The 16,777-nt window shown below is 48.5% G+C and overlaps 1 protein-coding gene across 1 annotated transcript in view; it reads right to left on the bottom strand.

Annotated features, from left to right (window-relative positions):
* The window catches only part of LOXL2 (lysyl oxidase-like 2), a 35,223-nt gene that overhangs the window by 14,782 nt on the left and 3,664 nt on the right, over window positions 1-16,777 (bottom strand). Inside the window, exon 3 of the mRNA XM_009877453.1 lies at window positions 4,276-4,487. Within this exon, the coding sequence (XP_009875755.1) occupies window positions 4,276-4,487 (212 nt within the window). The remainder of the gene's footprint in view (window positions 1-4,275; window positions 4,488-16,777) is intronic.

Raw genomic sequence — 16,777 nt, 5'->3', positions numbered from 1 at the left:
GCAGGAATGAGCAGTGCAGCTCGAGCAAGCGCCGGCAGGAGAGACACACAAGAGATCCTGAGGTTACGTAGGGGTCAGAGATCAGCGGATGCGAAAGGCAGTGCACGAACAGGGCCTGCTTCTACCAGCAAAAAAGCTGCCGAGTTTGGACTGGGGACCTTTCCACGAACGAGCCGTTCTCTTTGCTGGCCATCACCTACGAGCTGTGGGAAGACAGCACACCGGGAAAAAGCCACGGCTCTCCGGCACCTCCGAAAGCTGCGGCGTTAACAACCGTGAGCCCGAAAGCAATTTCCGAGAGCACGAGCAATTCCCTTGATGACATGTTCACAGCAGAGGAGATTGGCAGCAGTTTCTGCTTCTTGCTCCCGAGCTGTAGTACTTGCCTGGAGGCGCTCCAGGGGGAAGGGGCACGTGTGATAAATGAGAAAAGTAAATCTTCAGCTTAACTGCTTTGCAAGGCTGGATTGGAGCTAAAATAGTCAATGACAGGAAAATAGAGGTTGGATCATTATCAAAAGGGAGATGTTAGGAGTTAAAAAATACAAAATAAGGCACCAAGGAGCCAACGCCCTGCTGTGATCTCGACGTGGCTCTGCAAGATCCCCGGGCTGCTCCTCGCTCCAGGACTGGCTGCCACGCAGCCCTGGTGGCACAAGGCTTAGCTGCCATAACTGGCGTGGCAAGGTGGGTGGAACTCATTGGGAGAAACATCCCCAACTCTGATTAACTGTAGCGTGTCCCTGCGGGACGGAGAGCCTGAGCAGGGCCTGGTAAAGGGACAAAGAGACTTTCATAGGTTGTTGGTTTGAAGCTAAACTGGACAGAGGTCAAGGTTTTCCCAACTGATGCCCTTGTGGGCTAATTTGCACCATTTCAGATGCTTGGGAGAACTACCTTCTCCCCTTCCTCTTGCTAAGCTTTGCTGACAAGCTCAGCAGTTGTCCAGGCTCACAGCCACTGACTAATCCTTCCTGGAACCAAATTTCTCTGGGTTGAGGTTAGGGCAAATACAGCCAGGCTGGAGACAGAGATGCAGTTGCATCACACGGTGGGGAGTAAAGGCTGTGCGGGAGAATAAATTTTTTTCTAAAAAAAAAAAAGTAAAAACCTGGAGGATGCAGGCAGAAAATGCCAGCAGCTTCTCAGCTAAAATAGCTGCTTTGATTTGCATCAAAGCTTTTAGAGTTTTCTTCCTTTTAATTCAACTACTGCAAAGTTACTCCATCCTTTCCCAGCATGAGCCAGCTCTGGGCCACCACCCTTTCAGCCAGTATGGAGGTGAGAGCCTGAAGGAATATTCTCACAGAGGGCCCTTGAACTCCAAAGCAGACAAGAAACACAGCCTGTCTTAGAGAAGTAATTACGAGGATGCCTTATAATAGCAAACAATGACCTCATCCTGGAAATTTCATGAGGCATTGACATCTGGTTGGTATTAACGGCCCTTGGTAGGCTGGGGAGAAATAGCCAGAGAAAGCCTCACCTCGTTTCCCTAGACCAAACATATCTATTAAAAAAAAAAGTAGAATACGGATGATCTTTAAAGATAGAAACTCAGGGCATTCTTGTTATTTCCTTTTTAGCACAGAAGAGGTGAAACCCAGCTCGCACTGGCCTTGGTATTAGCCAAGGGCGATGCTGCTTAGATCAGAGGTGTGAGTGAACAGTCACGCTGTGAGAGGTTAGCCAATTCCAGGTCAAGCTGGAGTCCAAATCATTTCTACTGGTGAGGAGAGATGAACCTTCATCACATAAGTTTGCTGTCTTTAGCCTCAGGGGGACAGAAGAGAAGCCAAACTTGCCAAAGCCCCACGTTCCTGGCTTTGCTAGGGACAACCCAAACCATGAGGATTTCTACTTGTAGTTATTCACTGCCCTGCACATCTGACAGGATTTATAATGCTATGAGCAGACTGGTTAAACTGGGAGACGCTGTTTGGGCTGACACTGAACGAATTATCCCGGAACTGCTGAGCTTCTCCATCCTTTTCTTTGAAAAGTCACAAAGTTGTAAGGTCTCGAGAAGGCATCGGATCAATCTCCCTGCCTCAGGCATCTCAGGTCACAGACTCCCACCCTCCCCATCAGCAAAAGGCATTTAATTCTACTCTGCTTTCTTAGCCAGAGCAGGAATTGGGAGGAGGAGTTAGCAAGTGGTGCCTATATAAAACCACTTTGAAGAATGAACAAGAACATGGAAACAACATTGAGATTTGTTTCATTTCCTAACATAAATCGTGCTGTCAGCTGCAGAGTCGAAGTTACATTCAGGAATAAAAACCCTGGCACCGGGACAACAGTGAACTAAGTTGTTTTCTTTCGAGCGAGATCCATCTGCAAATCATTTCACCTCTCACCATTGTGCAGGAGCAGAGCGGAGCATCAGCCAGCTCAGCAGGCGAAGCTGCAGTTTGTGGGGAGTGGGGCTGGTGGGGATGTGGGCAGGGGGCACTTGCCCCAACCCCAGCCAGAAAACCCCCAATTCCAGCCCCTTTCCCAGCAGCAGAGTCTTTCCAGTACCTTGATCGTGAGGCAAAGATCACTTGTGAGGTACCCAGCCTGGAATTGAGAAGATGACCAGCAACACTGGTTGTACGTGATGCCAGGAACACAAAATACAAAGGCACATGCCCCAAGAAAGAACACAGCTTTTTAAATTATGCTGACCGCACAAAACTGTCTAGCTGACAAAGTTTTACAAGCCTCTTCCCTCCAATAAAACAACATCTCGTCTTCTTCCAACCCGGGATAACATTCAGCACGTTTTCCAAACCGCCCTCCTGTGGGTGCAGGAACCCAGCGAGCTGTTGGTGCTCGTCAAAAACCAGCAAAGGTGAGGGAGATATTAGGGCACTGAGGCTACTTAAGGCTGGCTCGGTAGCAGACATCCCCAAGCCTGGGATCTGTAAGCACTGCATAAGCATCACTCCCGCTCCGGTGAACATCATTTTCAACGTTGCTGAATATTATGCTGAGCGACCGGACCTCAGTTTTTTCCATCTCTGCGTGTATATTGCAAGAGACAGGACAATTACCAAGCACCCTTTTATTTAAGGCAGATGGCTCCAGCTGCTAAAGTTAATGCTTTTCTTGGAAACACGGCAACTGAGAAGCAGGAAAAGTCCACTTCGTCTTGCTAGAAGTCATTTATTCTGCCCTCCTGCCCTGATGCAGGGGATGGGGAATCTCAAGAGCTGAGTCTGAGGGAGACACACTGCAGTGATGGGAGCAAACGCTCCTCTAACTGGTGTCCAGGGCAAAACATGAGACCGCCTGGCAGGAGTTATTAATTCACTGCTCATCTCCCTGGGAAGCCTGAAAACAGAATTCCATTTGGGTTATTTATTTGATATTCTTTGTGCTGCTATGCGGCTTTACACTATTCCAACCCAAGGACCTCCTTCAATTGATCACGGTCATGCTAATGAAAGGAGTGAAACGTGGCCAGCCAGTTCCAGAGGGAGCTTTCAGAAATAGCAATCGCACAGGCCAGAAGGAGCAAGGCAGGAAAACCACAACTCCTGCCTGGAGAATTCAGTTCTCCTCCTAACCGGTTGACGCTTTCCCGCTCCATAGGTCACAGCGTAGGAAAGAAACGAGACAGGATTTCACTGAAACTATTTTGCATCTGCTTTAGGGTGTTATTTCTAGGGAATGGTGTAGGAAGAAGCAAGTCTGTGATGAAGGCTGGTGACAAAACGCAAGCTGAAGTGATGACAACAAAAAAGACCAGAGCTCCTGGCTCTCAAGAAACAGGAAACGCAGCCTGAACCGATCAGCTTACAGCTCTGAAAAACACTGTGTTCTCCCTATGGATCGCTGTTTTCTTCCCTCATTTTAAAGCAATCTACAGTTACAGGAAGAAAAAGCAGCGTCGAAGTCACAACTGCCCCAAACTGCATCCTGCAGGCACCATCTCAGATGCACAAGCATCCTCACTGGTGGAGGAAATGGCAATCCTATAGCTGGGGAAATTTAAAAAAGAAGAGATTTCTTGGGCTGACTGTCCACATCTATTATAGGACCAATCAAGTGATGCTGCACCAGGTCTTCAGCCAGAACGGTGAGGATCAAACAACTCCCCTGTCTGCACAGGAAATGCTTGACATTTCAAATCCTCACACCGAAGGAAAACCTGATCTGAAGGAATGAAGCGGTGGGAGGTTTTTCTCCCTCAAGGTCTCCAGTGTCATTTGACAATTTGCATTTCTGAACAAGGCCCCGAGTGTTCAAAGAAACACGCTTGTGTTTCATACAAAGCTCTGGTCTTACTTGTAGACGTTGATGTTGTATTTCCTCTCGCTTGGAAATCCAAACATGCCGCAGACGACACGGGAATTCTTCATGGTCCAGTGCTTGTCGCAGATCTGCTTCCAGGTCCCTTCATCCTTCACCTCCACGTAACCCTCCGTGACGGGCACCCGCTTGCGGTAGGTGGCGAGGATGGCGCGGATCCTTATGTCCTCCACCTGGATGTTCATGTTCTGTGAGCAGAAAAGAAACGCGAATGATGCTGCCTTGCAAGGAAACTCGTGTCGCTTCGAGGTGGGCAACTGAAACCGGTTCTGCTCAGGGTTATGAGAAAGGCAGAAAGGAAGAACTGTTTAGGAAAAGACACAACAGGGAAACCAACCTTTTTCCACCTTGGGCAAATCCATCGCGCAGAAGAGGATGTTTTTCTTGGTAAGACAACAACAACGACAAAAAGCGCATTATTTTACAAATGGCTACGTAACAAACCTCTTTTGTTCCTCGAGTTCATTGTTTCGGAAGCACGGTGACCTTAATTTAATCTCAGCTACTATGGATGTGAACCGAGCTGAGCGTTGCTGGGGCCACCTTAGCTCTGGTGGGGTGCAGGGCAGCGGGGGCCCTGGCAGGGGAGGAGGTCGGGGCTCTTAGCGAGTCGCTGGACGTCCCTCCCCACCCAGCCCGGGACCCCGACGTGCCGACGCCGGCGTTTCATCGCTTCCCCGAGCCGGGTTCCTCCTCCTCCGCTCCTTGGGACAGCAAATGAGTCACGGAGGTTGAATGGATTTCACATTTGGAGCCTACGTGAGGCCACTGCGCAAACCAGCCTCGCGGGGACCCGAGCCCAAAAGCAAAAGCTGACTGGAAAATATCCGCTGTGGCAAGCAATGACAAAAGAGCTACTGAAAATTTTATAACTTGCTTCCAGGAGGCCTCTTCTTGTCAAAAATGTATGAAGCCACGTGGTTCTGCTAACGGTTACATCAGAGCTGAGGAATCCTCCCCTCCCCGTGCTCAAATTCAATCGCTTGGAAAAGAAAAAAAGCCCAGAGCTCTAAAGAGACACGAGCCCCTGGTTACCCATCGGCAGCACACGGAGGTGGCGAAGTCACGGAGGTCAGTCGGACGTGCAGGGTCCTGCAAACGCCACCGGCGCATCCGTTCCCAGGATGCTTCATTCACCGACACCGATGCAACAACAGACCCCGGGCACAGGGAAATCAGCGGCCGAGGAAGAGCTCTGCTACTGCTCTGCCCACATCACCTTGGGCACATCACTTCAGGCTTTTTTTTCCCCCTCCCTTTTCTTTTCTTCTTCCTCTCCCACCCCCCTTTTTTTTTTTTTAAACTGTCTACATTTATCACCAAAGAGCAAATCAGATCCCTGATTCCCCTGGAAAATAGGACTTGGATTTACCCAGGACAGTGCTACTCATCCAAGGCTCCCAGTCTGGACTTAGGTTTTGAAAGCTCTTGTAGCCATCAAGGATTAAAATTAACCACAACAAAAGGCAAGTTTGTCACACCTGAAACACTTTAAGGTGATCAGACAAAGGGTGTGGTGCAAGAGCAAGCCTGTACACCTCCTGAGAAATCCATTTGCAATACAAAGAGCTCCTGAATTCGGCAAATTCTCCTGAAATACCACCTAGATTTTGACTAAGCGCTGTCAGGAGAGTATCAGAGCCTCTGTGCACTGAAGACATCCCCAGGCTGGTTTCCAAAGCCTGTAACTCACTTTTGCCCTGGTGCAGTTTATGAAATGTTTCCAGTTCCTCACTTGATGGAGAAAGCACGATTACCTGGAGCTGCAGGCCAGTGCTGCCTGACAAAGCACCTTATTTCTCTCTCTTTACCTTGCTTTAGTTCCTTCCCCAGGAAACAAGAGGTAATCAAGCCTTAAATATGTTTGGAAATAGCTTTGTCCGACGCAGATCTAAAAGTGTTTTTAATAAAAGCTCATTAAAATGATTCACCCAAAGGACAGAGTGCGAAAACTTAAAACTGCACTGGAAAAAGCCCACAGAAAGATAGTAACTAATGAGAAAATTTGCATTGAGAGCTGAGAAAAGTGGGTGAGAGCCTAAAGTGAGTTTTTCCATCTGTGACTGTGGATATATCCAGCCTATATAAAGCCCTGAGTATGTTTGCTACATGCAGCTACGTCAGTACCAGCCCTACTGCATATTAAAGTAATCGAAATGGAACATTTTCCCTGACCAGACCTGACATCAGCAACGTGCTAAAACCCACCCGCGTGTTCTCACTTGACAGCCACTTCCATTTCGCTTGAATTTAGACAGGCTGGAGGCTGCAGCCGGTCCTCGGAACGAGGCAGGAGGAACAAAATGTGATTTCACATTCAGGAATGACCATCGAGGTGCCTGTGCTTTGCGAGGAAGCTGACAGCAGCTGCTAGCCCCGTTTGAATCACATCAAGTGTCATTCCAGATGCTGAACATCTGCCTGATGCTCCCGGCAGAGCCGTTATGTGCACTTATTCGTCATCGTTAACGAATCGCGATTCTCACTACTGCACCACCAGAGGTCTTTCACACAGATGGGAGGTGGTGACAAATCTGAAAAGCGTCCAACGCAAACAGAGCACTCCAAGGGTGAGAGAAAGGGATCCTCAGCCTCCTTGTGCAGATCGAGAAATAAAGTGCAGAGAGAGCAAACCGCTTCTCCAAAGGGCTGGAAATCACATCCAGCATCCTGAGGGCTCAGCCATAACCTCCAGGTGAAGATCCCTCCTGCAGCTAAACCCCCTAGCTCTAAAGCACTCACATTCTCATCATGCACACGTGGGGTTTGGGGTTTTTTTTCCCCTTCTTCCCACTCCACCAACCTAGCAGGAGCTGCACTGCACAAAAACCAAGATATCCAGCCTGTGTCTAGCAGCTGCCAGTAACAGATGCTGAGGGAAGAGCATCCGAACAGGGCGACATGCAGCAAGCTCTTCCCTGCTGTATTCCTGCAGCTTCTGAGCGCCTGTATCTCACAGACTTTCCAAGCCAGAGGGTGTATTTGAATGTTCAAAAAAACCCGGGCGGATTTGTGTATGCCTTGCTGGGATTTATGATATCAGAGCAAGAAGCAAAGAAATAAACCAGTGAGTCAGAGAAGGGGAGAGAGAGACATCACAAAGTAGGAAAAAAAATAAAAAGCTCTTGAGGAGTGGAAAGCTTGGGAATGCTGCTGGGGACCTGATGATTTGCCTGTTATTTCTGCAGTTAGTTCAGCAGCTTAGCAAATAAAAACAGGTTGCGACATCTGTGCGCAGAAGAGCTGCAGGAGTGGTGACACGAGTCCCAGTAAAGGATCCTGACCTAGCGAGGGACCCGTGACCCAGTCTAGGACTCGAGATGCCACGTTTTCTACTTCCAGGCTGTGGGGCTGGGAATGTTTTCTCCACTCAATGGACCGGGTTGGCCTTGCTGGTCATTTTACAGAAATGAAAAAGAGGGTGCAAATTGAATGTCTTGCTTGTGGATTTGAAAAAACACTGTCAGAACCAGTGACATCTCAGGCACTGCAGCCTCGGGTATGAAGGTCCCCCCCACATCTCTCTTCCCCCGGAGATGCTGGCATAGGCACAAAACCAAATCCTGCTCTGACTTGGGACTCTTAAATGAGGCCAACTCTTTTGGAATACTTTTTTTTACCTGTATTTGCCAAGGAAGTTAAAAAAAAAGTGAGCAGACTAGCCAGAAATAAGCCATCGTTTCATCCCCTCGAGGGTATTTCGATTTTCAGATAGCTATAGCAGACCAGCAGGCAATGACATTTTCATGGTCTGCCTGAGAGCAAAACCAATCCACGTCCCTTTCCCCTTTCTACTCACAGAGAGTAGGTTTAGAGAATTATCAATAGAGCAACTCAAGGGTTTGCACCGAGCCTGAACAAAGAGAAAAACACTCAAGAAGAATTCAACACGCTGCAGACCTCACCTTTATTTTCAAAGATTAAAACCCAAAGGATCGAGACAAGTACACTGTGGGTTTCTCAAAGAGAAAGGACAGCTGAGAGCTTTCTCCTGGTACCTGTTTGCACATTCCAGAGGTTTCCTTTCGCTGCAGAGAATTCCATAATGCCAATATAGGCAAACATATTTTACCTTCCAACCCCAGCGTGTAGAGCAGCTAATAGTGAAAACAGACTCCACATAAAAACTAGAAGCAAACAATATCTAATAGCTAAAGCAGACTTTTTAAAATCACCCTTTAAGTCCACGTGGAGACAAACACCTACAACAAGCTGTCACATCAGCAAGGAAACCTCATCTCTGAAAGCTTAACTCATGCTCACGTTAGAGCCACACACCAAAGCTACAAGGTCGCCTGGTAAATCTTCTGAAGGGTGTCTGAGGATCACAAAGCAGGTACCTGCAACCAGCTCAGAACCTGAGTGCACGTCTGCCAAGCTCCCACCCCTCAGCTGTCAACCATAAAGTAGCGCCTTCAGCAATATTTCAGGAGCCACTCACCAAAGAGCAATAAAACCTCAAGGAAGTCAAACTGGGTTGATTGCACCCCAGATTATGACTAGTGAAAGAGAGGCCCAAGCCCCAAAGCTGACTGGACACAGTTGGCTCAGCCTGAGGTTGAAGAACACAAAGCAGGGAGGGAGAAAACCATGCACCAACCTGCAGTCGGCAACCAAGGGAAGAATGCTGCTGGGCATTTCTAGCCACAAAGCAGGAGAAGGCACCAAACCCAGAACGAGAAGGCACCAAACCTAGGAGGAGAAGGCACCAAACCCAGGAGGAGAAGGCACAAAACCCAGAAGGAGAAAGCACCAAACCCAGGAGGAGAAGGCACCAAACCCAGGAAGAGTTAACTCTCATGGCTCGTGCACAATAGTTTTCCCCTTCTCTGCTAGCCTTTTGCAATTTCCACCTATTTAGGCCAACAGCTGTGGAGATGTATGTGCCAGTCCTTTTCCTTCTTCTGTCCCCCTCTAAACTCCATCTTAGAATCCAGCTACTGCCGTAAATCAGACCTGGATCTCCAGCCTCTCCTTTGCTTGCAATTCATCACTGCTTCTGGGAAGACGACACTAAGCCTGTCTCACCTGCTCTGAATGGCAAAGCCTCTGCAGCAAGGGCTTCGCGTCTGTATTTGCCCAAGAGAAAGTGTGACTTCGGTTGGGTCTTCCAACATTACTACAATACAAATTAGTATGAAAAAAAGAGGAGAAAAAAAAGAAAAAAAGAAATGTCAGACTATTCTGGGCTGGCCATATTCCCCTCCACCCCATTCCTTTCTTTGCCAAGAGCCTTGTCCAAGACCCGCGCTGCTGCTCTTCTTCAACCCCCCCCACAAAAGCCCACCGCAGGCCAGCGCGCTGCGCTCCGTTACGAAACCGATGAATCTCAGCTTCAGAAAGCTGGGGCCTGCCCGGAGACAGCGAAAAGAGAGGGGTTTGGTTTTGAGCTCTCACAAAAGGATTCCTGGCTTGGAAAGTTTTTACATGAGCCTCAGCTGCTTTTGTTTCCACTCTCTGAACCAAACGCTTCCCCCATGGCTTCGGATCCGATTGCAAAACCCGACACAACTCTCATAACGTTTTTCTTTCGCCTTTTTGCCATCTGTTTTGCGGCGACAGAGCAATTACACCCAGGACACCAGGCTTGTGTCCTCCTCCACCGCCCAAGCTCAGCGATACCCCTTCCTTCTTGCGACAGCCCTCAGGCCATGCAGCGATCGAGCCGGGCAGGAGATCCTGTTCCTAGAAATCGCTCCTTCACGGTCTGGTGATGCTACCCCGGGTCTGAACCACTGGCTCCCGGCAGCTGGGACTTCAGAGGGGCTCTTTAGAAAAGCATCTCAACCCTCTCTTTAAACACACGCCCACGTGCTGACGACGTTAAGAAACCAGCTGGAGACCTGCACGGGGCAGGGGGGTCTGAAGAGCGATGGCTCTGTGTGTCGTGCCTGTGGCCAGAGGAACTGCTCACGTGCAGGCAGAAAAGGAAATAGAATGGGATCTTGCTTCTGTGTGACCCACTTTTTTTTTAATTTTATTTTCCTAAAAGCCATCACCATGCCTGGTGCTAAGGACTGCAGAGGTATTCGGTACCAGCCCTGGCTGGTTGTACAAGAGGCAGCTTAGGCAAAGGTGCCCGTCTTACCACAAATCCTTCCTTTGGCAAACACGAGGGGCCTGCCTGCTCTCTCTGCCTTTGGCTGGTCTATATTCATTGCTTTCCTGCTTTAAGATTCCCCAAGATCCACTCAAACTGCTCTTCTTTACGCCTGACCTACCCACTGCCCCTTAGATGCAGAAGCCTGTTCATATCATCGTTTTTCATTTACAATGAAGCGTTTACAAGCTCCAGGATTTCTCAGCTTCTCAAACACCAAGGCTGCAACTTGGACAGGAAATGAATTGATTTTTTTTGTTTGTTCCAATTAAGAACATAACACAAAATCTTTCCACAAGGACTTTGCTCATCCCAGAGGCATCTTCTCTCTGGCATTTAAGCCTTTCGCTTCCAGTCAAGTCTCAGCTCTCAAGTCTCTTCCCCTGAAGATGACTTTTTTAGAAAGCTATCTCTTCACATACATAGCAATGGGTCGAATCTGTTTTGATTTAAACATCTGGAGCTGTGTCTCTGAGTCACTAATAAGATCCCAGCTGTTAAATAAACACGGGGAAATAGATGCTGCAAGACAAAGACGGGTTGCCTTTAGGGGGACAGCAGTCCCCGGGGGACATTGCGCCGTATTGGACTGCAAGAACTTTTTGTTCTGGGTTTGCGCAGTACAAAAGGGTAAGGGATGAGAGCGCATGTCAGGATTAGGGTCCAGGAGCAAATGCAGCACAGATTACAAATGACAAAAGGCCTTTGCTAGGCTGTGAAATGCTTCAGTGACAGCCTCACGATTGCCGATGCAAAGCAGGCTAACGGAAAGCACTAAAGCAAAGAAGTGCTGGTGACAGGAGTGAGAGAAGGCAGGAGCACCGAACCCTGGAGATACTTGGGCACAGGCGGGAGCTCAGCTCAGGGTAGGATGCTGCTCTGTTCCGTGCACATCGCGGCCCGAGGGTTTCACGATAAGCAAAGCTTGTAATTCTCCATTTCCTTTCTGCTGAGCTATTTTAAAGCCAATCCGGATCAGAGGAAGCGAGCTAGTCAGATTTATTACCTGACCTCTGCACTGCAAAACAGAACGAGGGAATACTCCGTTCTCAGGCTTAGCTAAACGCGGCCTCGCGTAACAGAGCCACGGCATCGCACCCAGCGCGGCAGCTGTTGGCTGCTCCATGCTGGGAGACAGAGAGGTTACCTGCAAACCAGCACCAGCCTTGGGGCTCTCCCAGCCTCGCCGGTTCCAAGCATCAGCTCTCTGCCCAGCACCCCGACACGCCACGAGCCATCGTAAAGAAACCATGGAGGCACGAGGTTAGGAACTATCACACGCACTGTAAAATTACAGCTCTAAAGAAATATTATCTGGAGTCAGCTCCAGAAGAGATGCTGAAGACCCCTTCTAGACACACAAAGCACCAGCATTTATGTTACGCATGGGCTTATGCTTAGAGAAGTAAATATTTACACCAAGGGGAAAGACATTAAAACACCGTTGTCACAACAAACAGGAAAATAAACTCTTGTCAAACGTTCTCCACAACTAAACAGTCGAGACTCAGAGCTCAAGTCTGAGGTGGTCGTGACCTACATTGCAGCTCCCCACAGCACAGAGAGAGTCTCTGCCCGTTTGCAGGGCAAAAAGCTAGATAAGAGGAAGATTTATCTGGGTCCCAACCCACAACCATGCCCCTGTCCTCCTCTCCTCCTTACACCTTCCAGTGAGAACCAGCACAGCACGCAGGAGCATTTTCTGTGGCCTCAGCCACAGAGCCCGACTTAATGGAAAGCTCCCAAGCAAGACTTAGCAGCCCCCTTTCCCACTGGTTCGGAAGCTCAGACAATACAGTTCAGCCCACTTTTAACCCGGCATAACCAGAGCCTTTGAGCTACAGGGCTTTGAAGTGAGAGATTTCCTTTTTTTTTTTTTTTTTTATGCTTCACATACACCCAGAAGGGAAGAGAAGGACAGAAATAGCAGGACAGCCTGGTATGTTTAGCAAGACCTTGTCTGCCCACCGTCTGGCCAGAGCGAAGGTCTGGGCCCAGGTACTAGATCTATTTGTGAACTCGCAAGGGCTGCAGCAATTTGGTATATTTAGAGTCTGTACTATTTGAAGCCTCTGTGTGTGCACGCAGAGGAAGAGGGTGGACAATAAATATTTTGTTAAGGATGTTTTGGGGGAAAGGGTGAAAAAAAACCCCAAACCTACCGTGCATTTATTTACGAAATATATTAAGGGCAGGAGTTAGTTACTGTGGTCAGCCCGGTAAGGCAGCGGCAGGTGGGTCTGCACTGCGTTTGAACCACACGAGGTGGGTACCTGTGCTGCTTGAAAAAGACGGACGCTGTTCCTCGCTCATGGTTTTGCGAACACACATTAAATCATTTTGATTTTGGAGCTTCTGGCATCCTGCAAAGACTTAGGAAAACATTGGAGGCTGCGCACGCATTTACAACTGCAGGCTTGGCACCGCATGAAGGAAGGCTAAGGCAGGTCCACTCCACCCGCCCGACCACTTTCAGACTCCTGTGAACTGCAAGAAGAGAAACAACCCACAGCCCCGCTGCACGCTCTGCACCCGTCTCATCCTGCTCTTTATATATTTTGCCATCAGCAAAAGGAGCAGCGCAGGTCGGACCAGCCTAGACGCACAGATTCTGCTCGCAGCTCTTTTCCTCCACGTAGCTGGGCTTTCAGGGGAGCCCCTTGGCTCCTAGAACCTGGCCCTGCCCCACCTGCAGAACAGACACGGTCCTTACCTGGGACAGACAGACAGCACAGGACCCCACGTGCTCAGGGATCTTTGGCCACAGCAGCAGGTTCCACTTGGTTGTACTTTACAAAGCTTAAATTACTGCAGCTCAGTGCATACATTTAGAGCACTTACTCTCTGTCCCAACCCAAACCCCTTTGTGTTCTCAAATGTGCTTTGTGTTCTTAAATCCAACATGATCAAACTTCAAGCTCCCAGGACACGGCTCACATCCTGCCTGCCACACCGTAATTCCTACCATCACTAAAGTGGGTGATGTGCCCTGCCATCATGGTTAGACCCAAGTTGTATGTCAAGCCACTAATTTGAATTAGAGCTTTTCCTCCAGGCTGGGGCTAAAAAAGAAAGAACACAAGCAAAACTCGAGTTAAACAAGGGTTGTTTTAACAACTTTGGCCCCGCCGTAACAGGAGATGCACAGATGTCTGTGTGGAGGATCACAGCAAGCGGGTCCAGCACCACCCTCGAGTCCCCAGCCTTTACATACAACATCCACGTGTAACTGCTGGGTTAAGCCATGCTCAGCCACACACATGCAGCATTTCCAAGCCCAGCCACTGCTTTTGTTTTGCCCTTTCAGCTTAACTCTCACAGAGCTGGGGGTTGCAGGAAGAGAGAAGGGACGTGATGCCAGCAGGATTTGTACCTGCTTTTCCCCTCCTAATGCTCCCAGGGGCAAACACCTAATAACAGACAGAGCCAAACCACGAGCCCTGCTCTCTCCATTAATGAGCAACTGTCTGCGTATTTAGGCTGCATGCTTTAAAGAGGAGGGGGAGAAGCCCCCCTGTAGAATGTGCTTGATGTCATTACGCTCGCGTCAGCATCGAGCAAACACCGCTCTCCTAGTTTTGAAAAGGTGAGCGACCTTCAGTGTTTACGCAGCCACTGAGCTAAAGGGGTATCAGGCTAATTCTGACCAGCCAGCAGCCCATGAAAGGCCCGTCCTGCCATGCACATTCATCACCCTCCAAGAAATAATCCTTTGAACAAGTCCCAAGGCTAAAAGCTGCAGTGACTGCGGAAAACAGCGAGCAAAAACGATAGGAGTTTCTCTGCCCTTTAGCAAGAGACTGATGGATTTCAGACCTGCCCCAACCTTGGTCCTGGTAGAAGGGTTAACCTCTTCCTGCACGCCTCCCACCTTCCATTTTTCACCCTGGACTGAAATATTTCGCTTCGGCCCGTGACCGGCAACTTGTCTCACAGAAGCAAGGGTCAGGCACTGCCCCTTCCCAACAGGGCAGGGAATGGAAAGGCTCAGGGACTTGAAGAGATATGAGGTAACCCTCAAAATATGGGCTGTGATGGGAAAAGCTCTGTCTGAGCATGTACATATAGAAGCCAAGTGGTTTACGGTGATGGAAAATTTCATCCTATACTACTTATTTGCAGCATTTCCAAACTGGGAAATGGAGGCATGTATGGTGTCCAATAAAAATAAACTCTGCTCAAAGGGCTATCACGTTGCTTTTAAAAGGGTGTGAAGTCTTTGCCTGTCAGATTTTAGGAAGCAAGGCCAGATCTGAGCAAATAGCAATTCACACAGCCCCTCCGAGCCGGAGCCCCATCAAAACCAAGTCAGACGTTGTCTTATACCTACTGGCTTTCCCTGTTAAATCTTGGCAGCACTTGGCAGTCCCAGAGAAATTTTCCCTAAGGAGTCTTTAAGTCACCTCTTAACTGATGAATTTAAATTGGTTCATCTGCCCCCGCAACACTGGAAGGTGCAAATGAATACATAAACTTTATGCGTCGTCTTAAACCAGGCTTTTTTTGAGGGAAGCCTGGTTTAAAAGCAGCTTAAGGGCAAACCGAAACACCTCCCATTGGAATCTCAGCGGAAAATTTGTCCCGTCAGTGCAATATCTGCAGCTATTGGAAAGACCTGACCACAGCATTGCTTCTCAGTAGAAAAATTCCAGATGCCTCAACCCCTGATCTCATTCCAAAGAGAGAACATCACTTGGGCAAGCTGTGGGCTACGGGACTAAGGAACCCAGCAGCTTACAAAACGATGATGTTTCCCCTGGTGAATGCAAGGTATGACATGCAGAATTCTCAGGCGTGTTAGAGGGGGGCAAAGACTTTCAACTTGCATTCACACAAGCCTTTTGACCTCCCTGTCGTGGAGTTTATGACCCTATGAGTAACCCTGCTCGTCATTTTTGACTCAAACTATGTCGCGTCAGCTGCTAATGAGATAAAGCAAAGATTAAGAAGAGGAGGAAAGCTGAGAGAGAGGGAAAGAGTTTAAACAGTTGACAGCTAGCTGTGACTGCAAAGTACTTCCACAATGGCATTTTAAAAATGTCTAGCACATCACCTTTAGCCTTAATCCTGCTGCAGTGAAACCGGCAGAGAAAGAACCCTTCAGCTGCCAGCGGTCCTATAGGGATATGAGAAAAATCAGCCTGGTTTTGTGGAGTAGAAGCAACAGTGTGGTGCTAAGTTGTTCAAAACTGAAGCAGCGATGGGGTTGGGAGAAGCACACAAAGATGGACATGCAGAGCTGGGGATGACAGCGGCCACCGCCCAGAAAATGCAACATTATTTTCTATTGCAGGACAAAGTGACAGGGACAGCCAGACTGAGAGCTTCACCTGAAACAAAAATACAGCTGTCCTTCTGTTTTACTTTTTATCCCCCAATAGCTCAGTGTCTTTATTCACCCCTTAGCAATTGCTGTGGATGCCGTTGTCACGGCAGTGGGTGCTTTCATTCACACAGAAGCAGCCAGGACATGGCAAATGTGACTTCTCTTCCACCTATTTCTCCTGAGGGATCCTGTGGATGACTCAGGCTTCTGCTACATGGAACTCCTTCCACCCCATGATTCATTTTACTTATTGTACGTGAAGCTTCAGCACCCACACAGCCTCAGCACAAGCTGGCCCTCAATTACCCAACGTGTTCAACTCGTTAGTCAAACTCCAGTGCTTAGCTAATGGAAAAGCAGAGCCCCTCAGAGCTTTTATGATTAATATCTGAAGCATCTTAGAGCAAAGTGACCTCCGTCTAGACTAAGGCATCTTTTCTTCCGGGCTTCTGTTTGGAGGATTCGCTGTGGTTTTGGGGAAGCAGACGTCTGCCAAAGCCATTACCGACGTTCCATGATCTCGCCTCATTCCCCGAGCAACAACAGAGCCATTGATGGAGGCAGCTTGGGATCCCTTTGAAAAACCTCCTTTCCCTCTTTAGCCAAGCGAAGCAAGGTCAAGGCAAGGAAGAGAATTTCAGCTCTCATATCCTATATCCTCGCCCTTGCACGGGAGCCTGCCGTGAGCACGCTGAAAGCTGCCTGCTCACCCATACAGGATTTTTTCCTAAAGCCTCAGCAGGGCAATGAAAGGTTTGACTGAGCATATTCTCATTAACCTCTGATGGAAAAACCTGGTAGAAGAAAATGCTGGGAGGCCCTTTCTTCAAAAAAATCAGTAGCTATGAAGTAACTGCTAGAATAATTCTGGTTTAAAGTGATAAAGAAGGCTGTATCTGTTGTCTGAGATCATGAACAAAGCCAAGGTTCAGTCACGGAAAATGCTCTGTGGTATGTGATATATCCCGGATTCCCTGTCTGCCTAAAATAAAATTTGACGGTAGTTACTAGGTTCTTTCGATAAACATTGACCAAGGGCAGCCACTGAATTT

This window comes from Apaloderma vittatum, unplaced genomic scaffold (genome assembly GCF_000703405.1).
Source record: "Apaloderma vittatum isolate BGI_N311 unplaced genomic scaffold, ASM70340v1 scaffold1861, whole genome shotgun sequence".
Lineage (NCBI taxonomy): Eukaryota > Metazoa > Chordata > Aves > Trogoniformes > Trogonidae > Apaloderma > Apaloderma vittatum.
This window is presented reverse-complemented; position numbering and strand designations above follow the sequence as displayed.